The 19,976-nt window shown below is 38.9% G+C and overlaps 1 protein-coding gene across 1 annotated transcript in view; it reads left to right on the top strand.

The window, feature by feature from the left end:
• tmem131l (transmembrane 131 like) overlaps positions 1 to 18,093 on the top strand; it is a 316,682-nt gene extending 298,589 nt beyond the window's left edge. Inside the window, exons 15-24 of the mRNA XM_048601626.1 lie at positions 3,014 to 3,162; positions 4,387 to 4,502; positions 6,284 to 6,447; positions 7,062 to 7,253; positions 8,356 to 8,431; positions 8,520 to 8,650; positions 11,636 to 11,756; positions 12,777 to 12,838; positions 14,812 to 14,942; positions 17,626 to 18,093. Of these exons, the coding sequence (XP_048457583.1) occupies positions 3,014 to 3,162; positions 4,387 to 4,502; positions 6,284 to 6,447; positions 7,062 to 7,253; positions 8,356 to 8,431; positions 8,520 to 8,650; positions 11,636 to 11,756; positions 12,777 to 12,838; positions 14,812 to 14,942; positions 17,626 to 17,904 (1,421 nt within the window). The 3' untranslated portion in view covers positions 17,905 to 18,093. The remainder of the gene's footprint in view (positions 1 to 3,013; positions 3,163 to 4,386; positions 4,503 to 6,283; positions 6,448 to 7,061; positions 7,254 to 8,355; positions 8,432 to 8,519; positions 8,651 to 11,635; positions 11,757 to 12,776; positions 12,839 to 14,811; positions 14,943 to 17,625) is intronic.
• Positions 18,094 to 19,976: the final 1,883 nt, after the last annotated feature.

Raw genomic sequence — 19,976 nt, 5'->3', positions numbered from 1 at the left:
GCAACTGTGAGATGAGATTAAATGGGGTTATTAATTTACACCATGCCCTGCACTGCAGTCAGTTTAAAGTGAGCAATTTTTAAAAATTTGATACCATTTATCCTGCTATATTGCATCTGTAGATGACCATGTCATAAATGGTACCCTTTTAAAATAGGCCCACAATGTAAACTCACTTAAGCGGAAGAAATTTGGCAATACAGTTAACAATGCCACTAAACCGATTAGTAAATTTTTGAGTACATACACTCTGAAAACTATTAATTTGTCCTTTGCAAGTTTTGGTGTGCCTTCAATCCACGTCAAGCAGAAAGAAGTAAATTTGTGAAATTTAAGCTCTACTACTCCTAGCAACACTGCTAAAAAACAGTGTCCATCAAAGTAATTCCTTGAAAGTATGCCTGGCTGATCTAACAAGCATAAACTGCAGGATTTCAAATATCTTGTCTGACTTTCACATCCAAAGTTCATATCTGGCAACATTGTAAAGCCTCAGAGTCAACCTGGACGTTCATATAATTAAACCCGACAATGGGCCAGGAATAAGTCACCTTTAACAAGTGTGCCTACATCAAAAAAATTTGCAATGTTCTTAATGCTGGGTCATATTCAAATTTGTTGGGCCTTTTGCTCTATATGACTGGTTAGCCTTGCCCAAATCCAAACCAAAAATAAAACGCTTGCTGAATTTGTTCAGAAGCTGCCAGGTGATATAGCCAGGTGGGTGCGCACAAATGATAGCCCTTAATGCTTTATTTTATTATGCTAGTTCTACACATGTTAGAGTGAATTACTGAACCCATTTTGATCCAGGTTTTCTACATGTACTGTGAAAGATTCCTTCACATTTGCAAACACTATACGGTGCTTGCATATCAATAGAATGCACTGTCCATGCTCATTTTTGACATTGCGAGCCTATTCAGCAATGTCCCCCGCAAGGAAGCCATAGACATTTGCACTGCAGCACTGTGTGGTAATCTAAATTTGCTACCGTTATGTGAAACAGTATTCACTGAACAATGAACTCTCCAACTTGCACAGTTGTGTTCAGTTTCAATGACACCATGGAAATCAAAAGAAAAAGTGTTGCTATAGAATTCACTCTAGGCCCGTCTTTGGATTCTGAGAGAAACCTGTCTTCGGAATTATACCTGACCTCCCATTCCTTGTATGTTTCCAACTAGCAGATGATACATTTGCTTAATTTGAAACTGCAGCTGCATATAGTCATTTCCTTGCATGTCTTAATGGCACTCAAACTCAACTTTGAAAAAAAGTAGTTTCGTGAGCTCCCTTTCCTTGACGACCTACTATCTACTGCAATCTCCCCTACACTAATGAAAGTATTTGCTAAATTCCTACATTTTCATACTGTATAGGTTTGGTCTTATTAGCAATCTTGTAGGGCCTGAACCATTTGTAAATGGTGGCCAACTTTAGATTTGATTCTAAAATTGCATAGCAATTGCTAGAGTCTCTTGGTTCAGGGGTAGGGGGACACCATCACAAGAGGGCCCCTCCAGTTACGTGTAGACAGACCATGTAAACATTCTCCACCTGTTTCATCTCGACAAAAGAAGTAATAGCTATTTGCTGATTCATTTTCAAGGCAGTGTCTTCAATGGTCAGAATCATGCTGCCTTGTTTAACTGCCGAGCTTTGGTAAAATTTTAATGTCAGTCATTGTTACCTGGTATCTTCTCCATGGCATAGCTTCTAGTGATCAGAGTCTACTTGCTAACCAGCCCCCACACTCATAGGGGAGAAGTGTTGCTTTTTCTTTACTCTGCTCCTTCTTACAGATTGTCCTGATGAGTGCAAGATGAAATGCTTTGACAAAACGTATCATGTTCCAGTATTTAATAGGATCGGTAGTTTTGTTTTTATAAGGCAGTCAACCAGTTATGATGCTATTGCAAGAAGGACACTAGTTCCTAGTCTAAGGCTATTGCCTTGGTTTACAGATACTGTCGATGCTCTTTTATGCTTCTTTGACACCAATGCCTACAAGAAAATAAAGCAGGCTAATGACAATAAGTGCTCCATGTAGCGCTGGTGTTGGATAACGTAGTTCAGTGTAGGTTGAGTCAGATATATCTACACTGCTCTATTAAACCACTTTCCACATCCTCGAGAGAGAAGTTGAGCACCTGTTGCTGAGGCAGTTCTAAATAAAATTGCAATATAATGGCTCCACTCAAACCTATCAAGTGAGCAACCAGGCATACTCTACCAGAAGAGGAGGTTCTATAAATTGAATCCCTGTGTTGAGGTAAACTGACTTGAATTGATTGCAGCAATTGGGTCCTGCAATTAGTCTTGAGGCTGTAAATTTGGGAAGTGAAATCAGCTGATTCCTGTATGCTTTTCAGTGACTCCACCTCTTTTGTTCTTTCATGGAATGTGGCAAGACCACTAATGTGCCATCCCTAATTGCCCTTTAAGTGAACATTTTGCTATGCTATTTTAAAGAGCATTTAAAAGTCAGTCTCAGTGCTGTGGATCTGTCACATTTAGGCTAAATGAAGTAAATATGACAGATTTCTTTCCCCGAGGATATGAATTAATCAGAGGAGTTTTTAATGACTTGATGATTTCATGGTCACTTTTAGCGAGAGTACCTTTTAATTCTGGACTAAATGGTCTTAATTTAAATTCCACCATTTGCAGTGAGATTTAAACCTACGTCCCAAAAACACTAGCCCAGAGATTTAGTGACTATATCATTAAACCAGAGTTTCTCTTACTTGAAAGTTCATGAAGTGTTAAATGGATTCAGTCATCCTTCGGCGTATCTTCTTTCCACATTTCCTCTCAATTAGACTGCTCATATTCAACATTAAATCTTGCATGTGAATAGTACTTGAAGGAGATGATGACTCTTTCAGGAATGGTTGATAAACAGTAGTGAGTGGATGTGATGGGAAAAAATTAGTTTCAAATGGAAAATTTAGATGTGATGTTTTGAGCTGTTAGGGTTTTTCTTTAAAGTTGTAATTCTGACCCGCAGATAATCTGCAGCAAGAAACAATGGAGAAGATCAGTGAAAATGTGAAGACAGAAGAACAGGTGCCTGATGAACCTCAAGAAAAAAACTGTGTGCCAGAGCTACAGAATGTACTGCCTCCCTTGATAACACAGAAACTGTCCACAACTGAGGTATGAGGCTTTAACTATGTACAGAAAGGAACATCCTAGAAGTCTTCAAAAATATTATGATGTGTGTTTTCTGATTCTGAAGCATTTCCATGTTGCACCTGCCCTAAAACTGTGCTCTTCTCAAAATGCCCAATGCACAGATAGGGTTTTGGAAGCACCCGCAGCAAGCATTTCTTGACCAAAATTGACTTATGTTGGGGAGAGGATCTGCCAGTAATACAGACCGTAAATTCTCCTCAAGCACCCGTGTTACTGATAAGATGGTCCTTTTACACTATATTGATTTCTCTTAAGTGTTCAAGCCCAAGTGAAATTCTTGGGCTGCCTTGCTTTATTGATGCTATTCGTGCCTCTAAGTCAGATGTCACGTTCTCTAATGACCTGACACACAATCTAAGCACCGGCTCCAGTGATTGCTACCTTGATTGCTCTTTCAGGTTGTTTTAAAAGCACTCATGGCACTATTGCAGATATGGGTGTTCTCCTGATGTTCTGGCTAACATTTATGTCTCAACCAACACTTAAAAAATCAATTTATTTCATTATTACTTATTGGATCTTGCCTTGCACAAATCGGCTTTTCCACTTTAGTGTCTATGCTTCAAAAGTATTTCACTCACTGAAGTAACACAGTGCGGAGCTGGGGGAACTCAGCAGGCCAGACAGAAACAGAGGAGCAGGAAGGTTGACATTTCGGGTCGGGACCCTTCTTCAGCTTTGATGCTGCCTGGCCTGCTGTGTTCCTCCAGCTCCACATTGTGTTATCTCTGACTCCAGCATCTGCAGTTCTTACTATCTCTCACTCTCAGAAGTGCTTTGCCACATTTTTTTTAGGATTTGAAAGGCTCTGCAATAAATGTGAGACCATTTGTTTCTCCTTGCACAGCGCACATGTTCAGCCTTTGAGAACCAACAGTGCCTCAGATCCACACACTGACACCAAGCTGATCTGACTGTGATCAGTAGGCTTCACAATTGCAAGTAATATTTTTTGCATTTGGTTTTAATCCTGATGTGGACTTGTCTCTGACGACTCATGAAGTGCAAATTAATCAACAGCCACACATGTAACTGGTTTAATGTAATATAGTTTGAAAGCTATGGCGTTGATGGTTCTGACAAAGATAAGATTGTCTGATTTTTAAGTCCATTTTTGATAAAATTATAGAATGCTATTATCATTTTATAATAAATCTTTCACAACTTTTTGAATAATACTATCAGCATAAGACACCATTGGACAAGGTTAAACAGAAAAGACAAGTGAAAGGCGAAGTTGCAATTCGTAATAAATGGAAGGGAAGAAAACCATGTGGGAAAAACAAGAATATTTCTCTGAGGTAAGTATGAAATTTCTCAATATAATTCTTTGAAGATATAATGTAACAAAATACATTTATGGCCTACATAAACATCGTTAATACCTCTCAATAGATTAGGCTGCTGGCATCTCATAAATACTCTCTATAGCCTGGCACCACAACTCAGTTGTACCAAGCCATTACAGAAAATTCAGAAAGGAATACAACTAAATGGACCGTCCAGCATCAGTCTAGGCGCCAGAATTGACAATGGCATACCCAGCCCTGTTGACCCTGAAAATTCATTCTTAGTGTCAAAATTGTGTCATTGAGCAATAATTCAGCAACAGCTTGTGTTAGTTGTACTCCAAGTCTTGCCTTGCAAACAATGTCCCAGCACTATCCACACATTCCCTAGATTTGTCCCATGCCATTCTAACATATGAAGTAAGAGAGGAGTAGACCACTCAGCTTCACAGGCTGCTTCATCCCATTGGCAGAACAGACCTCCCAGATGTGGTACAAAGTTGGGAAAGAGTTAGTGTGTGTTTTCAAAAGTGACTCAGGACCACTTGAAGTCTTCTGGCATCAGGGCAAATGTGGCATGGAGACCTGATTATTGTCTCGGTCCCAGCCTAAGTGATGAAACAATATTCATCCATGTTCAAACACTACTTGGAATAAGATTGCAAGGGTCGAGAATGCACTGTGGGTAGTGAGTACAAGATTTTCCAATTGTAAGTCAGTTTTTGATAAAATCATAGAAAATATCATTTTATAATAAACCTGTCACAACGTTTTGAATAATTCTATCAGCAAAAGGCACCATTGGACAAGGTTAAACAGAAAAGAGATGCTCACCAAGGGTATCAGTTGCATTGCTATTGACCAAGCTGGCTGAATCCTGATAGCTACTAGACTCGAAAATAAATAAGGAGGAAAAATCTACTTGCCCTCATTCTCATCAATCTACCTGTTGCTGATCTATCCCTTTTTGACAGTACTAGTAGGAGTGACCACCTGACCAACATTCTGAAGATACTGTTATCTTCACATTGAGAATACTTTTCATTGTTCTGTGATAGTGTCACCATGATGAGTAGGATGCATTCAAAACAAATCCAACAGCTCATATCTAGCTTTGAGTTAAGGCACATTCCTGGTGGATTAAAATATAGAATTGCTTTCTTAATAACACTGTGGGAGTCCTTGAACTCAGAATGAACTGCATAGGTTCTGGAAGGTAGTTGACCACTATCTTCTCCAGGGCAATCAGGATAGGCTGGTCTGGCCGAGAATGCATACATCCTGTGAGAGTCCTTTTAACGAAAAAGACATGGTGCTAGATCTGGCAATGACCGGATAAATCAGTTGTCTACTATATCCGTTCAAATCTGTTTTTTGGACTTGGAGATTGATGAGGGTTGACTGGGAGAAATGACTAGGTTGAGAGAGTGAGTTTTATTAGGGACTCTTTATAGCACACAAAGAATCCATTCACCTTACTGGGTTCATACTGACTTTACAGGGCAATCTAATTAGTTCCAGGTTCTCCCCACCACTTCATTATGCCAGTAACCTTGCAAGTTTACTTCCCTTACTATCACTTGATTTCCTTTTGAAATGAGTCACTTCCACCACTTTCACAGCCAGTGAATCTAATACCATTGCTCAATGCCTATGCTGAAGTCCAATAAGATGTAGACTGTAAACTATTTAGGATTTTGACATCTAACATTTAAAGTAAGAATAAAACTTTTATTTGCCTTGTTATAACTGTGCTAAGAACTGGCTAAACTTCAAGTTTCATCTTTTGCTAGGTCAACTGATCAGATAGGTGATGTGCACAGTGAGAGAAACTACAATTGCAGACAAAAGGAAGATGCATTTCAGGACCAATCTAGGAAGGTGTGGCAATATGGTAAAAAAGAAAAGGCTAACACCCATACAAAACCAGACATTTATCTTAAAGAGGCAGAAAGTGGTAACTATGCAGCTTGTTTGCATTTTATTGTTTGTTTTTGCAATTCTTGTATCAACTTAGGCCAGTTGAATATAGCTCTCATAATGGGATAAATTGAGTAATGACAATACTGACCATTAGGCCAAAAGATACAGGAACAGAAGTAGACCATTCAGTCAAACAGATCTCCTCACTTTTCAGTGAGATCATGGCTGATCTGATGATCTTTGACTCTACTTTTTTCTGTCTTTTCCCATTAATCTTTTGATTTTTCTTATTGATTAAAAATCTGTCAAACTTGAAAAATCTTAATTACCCAGCCTTGACAGTTCTGTGATAGAGTTCTATAGATTGGCAACTTTATTGTGATTGGAAATATTTGCTATTACTATATCACATTCCTATTTTGCAGATTGTGCCAGTACAATTAATGAAATATCTGTAGTTAGAGATATTACTTGTGGTAGCTAACTTAATACCCTAAGGTGTATTGAAAGTCTATTATTTCATTGCACTGAATTTTTAAATGTAGCTTTCTTCATGTGAAACGCTGCAAGCTTTAAATCTTCATTTGTTAAAATGTGTTTTGCTTAATATTTCTTTAATGTGTTGCTGTTTCTTTTTTTTTTTCGGAGATTGTTGTTCAAACTGGAAGATGCTGTTTAGGAAAATGCGTTCTGGTGAATCCAGCTCTGATTCTGGAAGTTCGTCAGACAGTGTGAAAGCAAGCCGTGATAGCTGGGGAAGCTGGAGCAGTAGCAGTTCTGAGGGAGAGAAGGATCAAAATATCAATGCAAAATTGCACTTTGTATCATCTGCTGCACAGAGTAAGTGAATGCTTTAAAATAAAGTCCTATACATTAACTATAATTCAAAACTGGATTCGACAATGGACGTAATGCCTGTTGGAATTAGGTTCAAATGCTGCTTAGGTTAAATGGTGGAAAATCCTCATGAACAGCTTATCAAAAACTTACCTAACAGCAAGCACCTGGATATGGGGGTGGTTTCCCTGCTGTCCAAAAGTATGCTTGCACTACTTGAGAAAGGGGAAATATATAAGTGACTGGGAGATGTGCATTCAGCTTGAGACTTTTTTCGCAAGTTTTACAATATTGTTGCTGGTTCAGTTCTTCTTAGTCAATGAATCAGAGCGTGTGGACTCTTGGTGATCTGTTTGATCTGATTCTGAGTATACTGTTCAACCTTGTATCTGATTCACGATCAGAATGGTTACCGCTGTACAAAACAACAATATTGCTTATTTCTGCTTTTTGCCTGAAATTGTGCATGTGCTACCTTAAGATTTATTGTTCTAATTTCTTCAATTATGGTGTCTCATTCTCCATAAGCTGATAATTGGTCCAAAACACTCATACATATCCTGTACAGCTCCGAGTCCCAGTGGCCTCTAGTGTATGTCCTCAATGGGCTCGGGTCCTCCAAAAGTTAACTTTAAAATTTTTGGCATTAAATGTCTGCATGGTTTGCCCTATCGATATTTTGCAATTTCCTTCAACCTTGTATCAAGTGCCAGACCCGTTCCTTTGGTTCGAGCCCTCTGTATGCTTTGATGCCTTCACCTAAACGTCAGTGACTGTGCCTTCACCTGCCTTGGTCCTACTTGAAAAATTCCCTTCCTAAAACCTCTTGCCTGTCATCTCTCTCCACCTTTCAAAAACTTTGAGCAGCCCAGCTCCTTTCTTTTTGGGTACCCCGACAAGTCTTTTCTTTCCTGCTTTACTGTCCTTTTGCTGACATCTATTTGTAATGCAGTGTGAGATACTTAACAAATGTTGATCTTAGACTTACTCATTTGTAATACAAAATTATATTTATAAAGTGTTATCCTTTGGAAACTAAGCCTACTAGGTCAGGTAAAGGACACCTGCATTTACTGCATTTTAAAATTTGACTTATTTACTTCAGAGGAGAGGATTTTCCGGCAGACTACTTCAATTTATAGCTCACCTTTACAAGAACATCACAGTTCGGGCAATAGAAGGTAACTATTAATATCACTTCTTAAAATCAAAGCCCCGTTATATAAGCACGCAGTTTGAATTTTATATTTCCTTTCTATTTTGTAAAAGGTTTCTTCATTTCAGCCACTCTACCAATAACAACATATGTTTAAGAGGTGATGCACAGCATTTGACTCCCCCTGACAAAAACCAATGTCCCACTTTTGCCGCAGTAGCTGCGGGTTTAAAGAAAAGTCCAGGTAAGAAACAGATTGTAGGTTGGAACGTAATCAGTAAATTAAAAAGATAATTGTTAAATGCTTCCTGTCTTGTGAAGAAAAGCGCAGCTTTTGATATTCAACCTGAAAGAAAACTGAAGTTGTGTGCTTAAAGATAAAAGAAACTGTGTTGCCTTGCTTATGTTGTATCCATGCCTACACTAATACTTTGACAAGCATTGAAGAAGTTGTGGTCATTAACTTACACACGAGATTTATTCTACAGTAGGAATTTTGTAATTCTGAAATAGAACCATGGATAATTTATTGCATTCAGCCTATTGTGCCTGCACTGGCTCAATAAACTAGTTGCCTGTTTCAATCCCTTTCCTTGAACATCTGATCTGTAGAGTTAGTGTTCTTTTTAAATGAGCTAAGGGTTTCTGCCTCCATCACCAAATTGGCAGCAAATTCCAGACGCCCACTACCACCCTTTGAGTAGAAAAGTTGTTCTCCATGGCCCCTGGAACTACATTGACTTTACCTTGAAGAAGGTACATTCACTGTAATTCCAGGGGACCGTAGGGCTGCGCACTCCTTGGTGAGTTGAACCTGAGGGTTGCCACTCTTTAGCCGAGAGGGAAGGATGAGGAAGCATAACCTTCGTGGTGACCTCAACTAGTATGGGAATTAAACGCACTGTTGGCATCATGCTGCATCACACACCAGCTGTCCAACCAACTGAGCTACTCAACCTTCTAATCTTTCTACCAATCATCATAAATCTGTGCCTCTGGTAGTTGACCGGTCTGTTAAGGGAAACGGGCCTTCCCTGTCCACTCTATCCTAATCCCTCATTATTTTGTACATCTCAGTAGCCTTCTGTTCTAAGGAAAGCAACCCAAACCTATTCAACCTTTCCTTTATAGCTACAGTTTTCAAACCCTGATAGCTTTCTTGTAAATTTTCTTGGCATTCTCTCTGAAGCAGTTATGTCCTTTCTGTGAATTGGTGACCTTAGCTGTATACATAGGTCTAGCTGTGACCTAACCCCCCTCTTTATATAATTCAAGCATTATTCCCTGCTTTTGTATTTAATACCTCCCCTAATAAAGGAGAACCTCTCATCTGCCATCTTTACCACCATATCTATTTCTCCTGCCTTCAGGGATTTGTCAACACACAGTCCAAGGTTTCACTTCCTTTAACTCTCTCAATGCTCTTTATTTTGTATTCCTTCTTTTGCCATCTCCAAATACATAACCTGGATTGAATTCCATTTGCCACTTTATCGTCCTCCCTACCATCATTTGATATCTTCCAGCAGTGTGTGTTTGTCATCAGGTCAATTGAAGGTTTTAACGCATAGCAACTTACATTTATCATGTGCCAGTAACCCTATCACAGCCATCCTCTTCGATATCAATTACTTGGCCAAAGTGTTCAAATTTCCCAATTATGCCTCCCACATTTAAGTCTAAAACATTAAAATAAACTACAAACAGCAAGGAACCCAAAACTAAGCCCTGCGGAACATTATTTTTGCGAATGAAAAGCAGCTTATATTTATCGACCATTATCCCTTCCATCCTGACATTGAGCCAGTTTTAGATCCAACTCACCACGTTCCCCTGGGTATCGTGGATTTTAACGTCTTAACAGTCTGCATGGGACCTTGTCAAATGCCTTAATGAAATCTTCTTCAATCCCCTTTTTACTTCCTTAAAAAATTCAATTGTTAGCGAGGCATGATGTTCCTTTAACAAAACCATGCTCAGTTTTCCTGATTCCTTTCTTGGAAAGGCAAGAATTAATCAATCCTATCTCACTATTCATTCTGAGATAATAAGGTGTAGAGCTGAATGAATACAGCAGCAGGCCAAGCAGCATCAGGAGCAGGAAAGCTGACGTTTCGGGTCTGGACCCTTCTTCAGAAAATGCTTTTGCTCCTCTGCTGCTTGGCCTGCTGTGTTCATCCAGCTCTACACCTTGTTATCTCAGATTCTCCAGCATCGGCAGTTCCCACTATCTCATTATTCATTCTAGTAGTTTGGCTACCACCCAGGTCAGACTGACTAGCCTGTAATTATTTGGTCATGCCTTGCACCTTTTATGAATAATAGTACAATGTGTTCTGGCCTCTTGTTGTCTGGTAACTGCCTTTGTCTAATGTCATTCCTTTGGACCAATGTACAAATTGCTATGCCCCTTTACCCAGTAGGCTAAAAGTTTAATTTTAAACTGCTGAAATTGACGTTAATGAGTCAGTATGGATCTCAAATTGGGATTAGCAGACTTACTGCCACCTTAGCCCTAATTGCTTTGCTGTGACATTCGCAGGCCTACCCCTTGGTGACCAAAGTGCCAGTCTGTCTTGGATATTTGGCTCCTTTTTACTAAGCAGTTTAGGATACTTTATTGAAACAGGGATGAGTAGATGCAGTCCAACCTTCTCTCCTTTAGGATAACAAATCAGGGTGCTAAGTGAGTCAGTGTTATAATCTGGAGAGTTATTTCATGTTTTTCTTGATCCAGGAATGCTCAGCTGAACTCTGCAAAGATATTGAGGGCTACTGCCCATCTGAGTTTAACCCCCCATAGGTTTTTTATCTTCAGAACAGACTGTTGGTGCATTTGGTAACTCTAATAGCAGACTTTCCACAAGGCACCCACTTCGTACCAACCACTTGCCAGTCAGGTAGAAATGATTGCAGTCTCAAATCATGGGCTCCTAGTTGGTCGGTCGGTATAAATCATCTACATCCTTACAGTTTGACTTAGTGTTGTATCAGACATCTGTCCATATATTGGGAAATATAAGCGACTTGTGGGATTTAAAATCTAGGCCTGCTTAAGAGGCTGCATGGACAACTCCTGTTCCTAGTCATTGCTCTGCTTGGAGCTGAAGAAAATCTGAATATCAAAGTTTGAATTGGAGTTTTACTATTTTTTCATGAGTACAAACGTAACTTTTGTTTTTGTTTTGAATGTGACATTCTCTCTCTCCTCATTGCTTGCAATTTTTAGGTCTTTACACAACAGTAAATGGTCAATGTTTAAAAACCATTCCTTCTGCAAATAGTTTGGCATATCATTCAGGGCATGGTATGCAGATTGAGCCACAGCCAAGACCAGCTGCTGATTACAGGTATTTCCATTCTGTAAATATCTATGACCAAAGAGTCTCACGGTCATTTTTATTGTCTGCAACTTTAAGCTTTTTTTGTATAATTACTCAACCTTGGCCTATTTGCAGAATGCTCCAGCTTTGATCTGAGGGCATCTTTAATATGTTTGTTCCTTTGAAAATTTAATTGAGCTGGTAGGCATAAGCACCACCATTCCCCAATTCAAATTCTGTTCTATGTTCTGCTGTTTAACACTAGTTGTGTTGATCTTGCATTAGGCAATATTAATAAGAAATGCTGCCCATCGTATTTGAAGATTATTGTATCCAGGAAGTGTGATCCAAATTCTGTCGTGTGGAAGGGTACCATTAGCTTCCTGCCCAGGCATACTGACCAAAGAAGAATGTAGTTCTTTGGTTTAAAGTAGATTCATTGAAATAATAAAGTAAATAAAAAGATCATTACCATTTAGTAATTGCTTTAACCTGAAAAATACAAGTAATTTTAAAAAATGCAGTAGATTTTCACTTTTTTTTGGATTATTTAATTTAATGTGGGTATGTTAATCTTAAACCAAGGTGACTGAAACTTTACCTCTTTAAATTCCTCTTCACAATGTTTGGGGACTCCGTGCACAGCACCATAACGATTAAAAAAGCAATGGATAGTGCATAACTGCACTTCTAATGTATATTCCTGGCAGACAGGGCTCTTAGTGGGAATGCAGTCCTGTAAAATCACCTCATGACTTTGATTTTCTGTCAACTGTGTCTCATTTTTATAATAAGTGGTGAGTGGTTACTTTGCTGTGACTGGTTTTTGCATGCTTATGGAGAAATGTTAAATGGCCATCTGAATTTCTTCTTTCATCAGTTATTGCAGTGTTGACTGCAAGTTTAGGTGGCAATGTGAATCCTCTTGCATTGTGCTCATTGTTTTTTAAAATTCATTTTAAAAAGTTTTAGTTTTATCTGTAAATTGATGCATGTATTAATTTTTAAAAATATTTTAAACTATCTTCCCTGAACCTCATTCAACAGTGATCACTGCAGTAATGCCCTCAGCACATTTCATGAGAATTACTTCTCTGGTGTTTCTGAAGGTAAGGCATCTGTAAAACAACTTGTTTTAGCATTATCTTTATTCTACATTTAATTAAAGGGAAACTTGACTTACAGCCAGAATGGGCAATGAGCCAGTTGAAGCTGAGATTGTTTTAGAAGCTCTAGCTATGAATTTCTAGTATATGATAAGAGCTGCTTCAGCATTAGTAGAAAGTTTGTTCTCAGTATTTTTCAAAAGTTCAAATTTCATAAATGCACAAATCAACAATGTTCAAACAACTGAAGCTATATGTGTAAGGCGTGTGTATTTTGACATTGGTCTGTCTGTATCTCTGAAAATGCAAGATGCTGACAGTATAACTGCAGCATTAAAGTACAAGACAAGAGAAAATGTAAAGGGAAGACCGGGCAGGCAGTTATTGAAAATATTTGGGTAAAAGAGAATTACTTGTGTTGTAAGCTGGTAATGAAGTAAATGTCCCATTTTATACATTTTTAAAAGAAATGCACAACACTACAATTGCATTTTAATGGTACTAAAATGCTTTTTCCAATTTGCATTTTAATTTACATTTGCTTTAATTTTTGTTTTCTTTCTCTGATTGGCAATATTTGTGAACAAAGTTGTTCTTTGTAAGAATGTTCTTGTGCAGGAGTGACTTTTTTTTAATTTAACCTATTTTTCTGGTAAACCTGTTCAGGGTGTTGTTATAGACCTCTGGAGCAGGTGGGACATGGACCGGAGCCTCCTGGGCCAGGGGTAGGGATACTACCACTGTCACGAGGGCTCCTTTCTTTTCTATTTAACCTGCTTTTTTAATCCACTTGTTCAGTGATGTTATTACACACCCTTGGAGCAAGTGGGACTTGAATCCAGGCCTCAGAGTCCAGGAGTAGGGACATTTCCCATGCACCACGAGGGCCATCAAAAGCGATTGCAACAGGACTTGAACCTGCAATCTTCTGGCATTCCAATTAACAACAAAGCCAAACGTTTTATCGATTTTAGGCCATGCAACCGACCTGTAAACAAATTGCATTATCGTATGTGCAACCTTAACAGAATTCGCCCGCGCAGACTTGGCATGACCAGCTACTAGCACGTGTGCCAGTTGTGAGATAAGGTTTATGCATAACTTTGAGCTTTTTTTTTGTTTAACCTATTTTTCTAATCAACCTATTCAGAGATGTTATTCCATAACAGATGGGGCTTGAACCCACATCTCTTAGTCCAGGGATAAGGATGCTACCACTACACCACAATAGGACCCTTAAGAGTGTCCATTTTAGAAAAATGATCTAAAACCAAGCAGCCGAGACCTATTTGTTCTTGGTCCTAAGCTCTGAAATTCCTGAAATTCCACGTTTCCTTTTTGAGATGCTCCTTAAAAATCTGGTTCATTGACCAATCTTCAAGTCATCTGTTTTGATATCTACTTCTGGTGCAACATCCTGTCGTATTGGCAAGTGCCATGAGCCATTTTGCAATATTACAGATGCTGTATAAATTCAAGCTTTGTATTTTTATTGGCTTATTTTAGTTCAGTGAGCATAACAGTTTGGAGACAACTGTAGAGATAAAATCAAAACATCGTGTTTCTATCGGCAACTTGAGATGAATCCAGTCTGCAGAAATGTGCATTCAAATGTAACATACGAGTGTGAGACTAAGTGGTGTAAACCAATGCTCTCCATAAAGGCAAGACTTTGAAGGCATTTCTTTATATTTCTTAAGGATTAGTTCTTAGAGTTTCTCTTCTCCCATCTCAAAATGAGTGAGCTTAATTTGTCTTATTTCTTTGTCAAACAGTAAATAATTGAAAAATCAAATGATTTTGATGTACCAGCATTGCATGCATGCATACATAGGGAGATGGTTCTGTATCATTTTCAATCAGTAATTAATGGCAAATTCTTACCATCTTCACATTATCAAAACCATTCACTTGAACTGTAAGATGTCTTTCAAAAGGCAATAACCAAAATGTGTTTTGAAATTTCTTCATTATAGCCAACCTGAATTTGTGTCATCCCTTCATTTGTACTGAAGGCCAAAATACATCATTTGCTGATCCAGCTTCCAGTTGGACCAATTTAGAGGCTCCCTGTAGCTGGTATCCTTCGAACAATGTCAGAACTCCTGTAAGTTGCCTAACTTGTAATTTTGAAGGTCTTGTTTATTGAAGCATTAACCAACATTCGTATCAGTCATGAAACATGAAAATTGTACAGTTGTGGGACAATTCATGTTGTATTCAGTTTAACTTCAGTTGTACAGACAAAGTATTATTTGCAAGTCAATTGAAACAATGATTTCCCACAAAGTAAAAACATGAACATAAAAATATAAAGCAGTAGTCAAGCAAAATAATAGAGGGAGAAGATAACAGATTTGAGAACACACTTACAGTCTGCTTTGATTTTACTTGCAAGGGCTCCTTTAAAAATGAAAAGGAAGAAAGTGGCCAGTGGTAACATAGACCTCTTAGAGAATGAGACTGGGGAAATAGTAATGGGCAACCAGGAAATGGCAGAGGAGTTGAATAAATACTTTGCATCAGTGGAAGACACTGAGCTTTCCAAAAGTACTAAATAATCAAGGGGCAAAAGAAGAGAAGCAATAAAGATAAGAGCTAAGACTAGAGAAAAAAAATGCTAGCGATGGGGCTAAAGACCAGTAGGTCCAGTGGACTTTGTGTATTCTACACAGATGGTAGACACACTGGTAGTAATCTTCCAAGAAGCCTCAGATTTTGGAAAAATGGTGAAAGGTTGGATAGCTGCCAATGTAACACCTTTTATTTAGCAAAGGAAAGGAGACCAAAAATAGGTAGCTATATGCCAATTAGTCAGAGTCCTACAGCACAGAGACAGGCTTTTCGGCCCAAACTGGTCCATGCCGACCAAAATGTTCATTCACACTAATCCCATTTCCCTGCACTTGGCCCATATCCTTCTAAACCTTCCCTATCCATGTATTCATCCAAATGCCTTTTAAATGTTGCTAATGTACACACTTTAACCACTTCCACTGGCAACTCATTCCATATGTGTACCACCCTCTGTGTTTTTAAAAAAAAAAAAAAAAAATTGATTATTTGGGGGCCTATAGTACAACCCCAGTAATGTCACTACCTCCTCCTTATTTCTTAGCTCCACCAAACGGCCTCACTGAATGATCCCTCAGTTATTTCTTTTCTGACTGCTGCTGTGATACTCCCCTTAATCAAAAACGCAACTTCCAATTTGATATTCTTCCTATAGCAGTGCGACCAGAACTGTACATAGTACTCCAAAAGTGGCCTCACCAATGGCATGTACAATCCCAACATGATGTCCCAACTCCTATACTCAAAGGTCTGAGCAATGAAGGCAAGCTTGTTTAAACGCTGCCTTAACCACCCAGGAAAATCACACCTGACAAATATGTTAGAATTCTTTGACAAGATAACAAACAGATAAGGGGGAAGTAGTGGATGTACTGTATTTGGATTTTCAGAAGGCATTTGATAAGGTGCAACATGTTAGGTGACTTAATAGGATAAGAGCTCATGGTGTTGAAAGTAGTCGGTTAGCATAGAGGATTGACTAACTAATAGAAAACAGCGTTGGGATAAAAAGGTCACTTTCAGAATGGCAACCAGTAGAGTGCCATAGGGATCAGTGCTAGGGCCACAGCTATTTACAATATATATTAATGACTTGGATGAGGAAAGTGAATGTACCATTGTCTTGTTTGTAGATGATAGAAAAATAGGTGGGCAGGAAAGTCGTGAAGGTGACAGTCTGTAGAGGGATATAAGCAGGTTAAGCATACGGGCAAATATTGGAAAATGGAATATAAAGTGGAGAAATGTGAGGTTATGTACTTCAAGAAGAATAGAGAAGCTGAATATTATTTAAATGAAGAAAGAGTGCAGAGAACTACAGCACAAAGGGATTTAAAAATCCTTGTAAATCAAAAAAGAGCTAGTGTCCAAGTTCAGATAATGGGTAAGGAAAATGGAATGGTGGGTTTTAATTTTAAAGAGAATGGAGTATAAAAGATAGGCAAGCCTTGCTAACACTATATAAGGATATTAGTCAGACCAAAGCTGGAATACAGTAAACAGTTTTGGCCCTCTTTATCTAAGGAAAGATCTACTGGATATGGAGGCAGTCCAGGAAAAGTTCACTAGATTCTGGGAATGGAGGGATGACTTCTGAGAAGAGGTGGAGTTGGCTGGGCCTATACTCATTGGATGTAGAAAGGTTGCTTCTCTTGTTTTCCCCTTGAGACTAGGACCAAAGAAAAAAGTCTTAGAATAAGGGGTCACCCTTTTAAGACAGATGAGGAGGAACTTCTCTCCAGGGATAGGGAATTTCTGAAATTCTTTATTGAAATGGGCTGTCGAGGCTCGGTCATTAAAAATCTGTTTGCACCTTGAACATACTTAATCAGTAAGAGACTCCAGGGTTATGGGGGAAAGGCAGGAAGGTGGAGTTGAGGATTTTCGGAGTGATCTCGTTGAATGGTGGAACAGAGTTGATGGGCTGAATGGTTTGCTTCTGCTCCTGCATCTTCAGCTGAAATTATTTTGTATCAATGACACTTTACTAATCTACAATATTTTAAAAAAACTGTTAAAATGTGCGTATTCTCCGTAAAAGTTCAGGTGCTGTGTTTAAGTATTGAGAATTTAATAGATTTGGAAATTAAGATATATCCGGAAAAGATATTGTAAATATTTAATGATGGATGTTTTGTGATAGGCATATTTAATTTTTTAAATTAAATTAGAACCCGTTGTCTGAGGTAATTTTCCCCTTCTGTCTTTTTTTTCAGTCCTACCTCTCAGGTACCAGAAGTCTGTCCCCTATGTCTGGATTGTTTGGATCTATTTGGACCCCACAGTGTGACCCTTACCAAAGCTTCTTCACATCTGATAACCCAGTCTCGCACACATTGGTGAATGAAAATCTGGAGTCAACTTATATCCAAGAGCAAACATCCAGTTTTGATCCTTTTGGCACTTACATGAACCTGCACATTTGGAATTCTTCCTGCAGTCCTGTTTGTAGTTCTCAGCTCTCTAGTGACTCGGATTATTATGGGGATATTTGAATTAGATTTTTTGTTAAACTAAAGGTGTGCATAAAAATAGTTCAAATCCTTTAAGAGTATTTAGGTGCATTAAATCTCTTTTATTTTTTTATGTTTTCTGATTTTATACAGAGGAAATTGCACTTAATAGGGAAAAAGAACACAAAATTTTTAATAAAACTTTTCCAAATAAAAGGACAAAAAATGAAACGGCTTGTGGCAAATGCATTTTTTCCTGCATCACAGATGCTGTCAATTTATGGTGCACACTTGTATTGCAGTGGTGTTTTGATTGTTAAAGCAGAATGAAGAAACTCAATGTTATTCACCAAGTTGGTCACTCACTGTTTGCAGTTAATTTCATTTTGGTTTAGTCTTTTATGTCACAAAGGATGCTATTTGACCCATTGTGCCTATACTGGTTCTTTGTGGGTCAGTCCACCTAGTCCTATTCCCATGTCTACCCCTATAGTCATAAAAATCATAGAATCCCTACAGTGCAGAAAGACCCATTCAGCCCATCGAGTCTGCACCGACCCTCCGAAGAGCATCCCACCCAGATCCAGCACCCCGACCCTAACCCCATAACCCCACATTTAGCATGGCTAACTCACCAAGAATGGACATCTCTGGGTACTATGGGGCAATTTAGCATGGCCAGTCTACCCTAACCTGCACATATTTGGACTGTGGGAGGAAACCCACAGAGAACGCGCAAACGCTGCAGTCAGTCACACCCAAGGCTGGAATTGAACCCAGGTCCCTGGCATGTCCCTGGCACTGAGGCAGCAGTACTAGCCACTGTGCTGCCCCACCCTACAGGATCATTTTCATCAAAGTCCATCCAATTTCCTTTTGAAATCATTTTCCTTGTTTTCCCCATCCTTATGGGCACTGAGCTTGTGTAATTAGCATATTGCTGTGTAGGTAGTTGCATTGGCAGGACCTTCTTGTCCTTTGAGTCCCAAGATGTCTAAATGAGTATTTTTGTCTAAACCATGAAGTGTAGCCATTATGAACCTCTGGGCCAGGGTTGCCAACCATGGTGAAAATGTTCCATGAGCTGTTGGTGGAAGTGAAATTTTGGAAAGCTGGCAGTGTGGTAAATGTGGGTTCTAAGGGAGCATGAGAGAAGAAAGCATTCAGGCCTCTATTGAACTCATTGGAAATGTTCATTTCACATTAGTTAAGATTTCCTGTATAATTTCTCACCAATTCACATAATAGTTTCATTTTTTCAATTAAAAAAAATCAGCTAGGACTAAAGTGTTCCTTTTTAAAGAATCGTAGAGTTACACCGCATGGAAATGGACCCTTTGGTCCAATTCATCCGTGCTGACCAGATATCCCAAATTAATCTTGTCCCATTTGCCAGTGTTTGGCCCATATCCCTCTAAACACTTCCTATTCATATACCCATCCAGTTGTCTTTTAAATGTTATAATTGTACCAGCCTCCTCCTCCTCCTCTGGCAGCTTGTTCCATACATGCACCACCCTCTATGTGAAAAAGTTGCCCCTCAAGTGCCTTCTAAATCTTTCCACTCTCCTCTACAACCTTGGCAGGAAAATGCCTTCTACAACTAACAGTGTACTTTTTAAGACTCAAACCTTTCAGATTCTCATTTTGAGTCACTTTGGGAGAGGAGATAAATTGGCAACAATTTTCTTGTGTGGTATAGGTGGATGACATATGGCTGTACCAGTTTACATTTTTATGTCCTGTTGCCAATATACGTCCAATCACTGTTTTACAGTGACCAGAATGGGTATTATGGATGGAAGGAAAGACTAAGAATGTAGTTCTGAGGAAGAGTTATACTGGACTTGAAACATTAACTTTGTCTCTTTCTCCGCAATCTAATGCCCAACCTTGGCCTCTTAGAGTGTGTGTGTGCGCACATGCAAGTGTTGTTCTGCATGTACTGTAGCTCCGTGACAGAGCTTGGGAAGTTTTGATCGTTGAACAGTTTCCCATTTGTTCAGTCCAACAGGAAGCTTCATGGATATTCTGTGGAGCGTTACGGTGTAGAATGTAGAGAAAAACATAATCTTGCTTGACCCTATTTTCCTTTTGTATTGGGACTGTTTCAG

Source organism: Rhincodon typus, chromosome 1 (assembly GCF_021869965.1).
Source record: "Rhincodon typus isolate 14 chromosome 1, sRhiTyp1.1, whole genome shotgun sequence".
In the NCBI taxonomy this organism is placed as follows: domain Eukaryota; kingdom Metazoa; phylum Chordata; class Chondrichthyes; order Orectolobiformes; family Rhincodontidae; genus Rhincodon; species Rhincodon typus.
The sequence above is the reverse complement of the archived record's forward strand: the minus strand, read 5'-3'. Positions and strand labels throughout refer to the sequence as shown.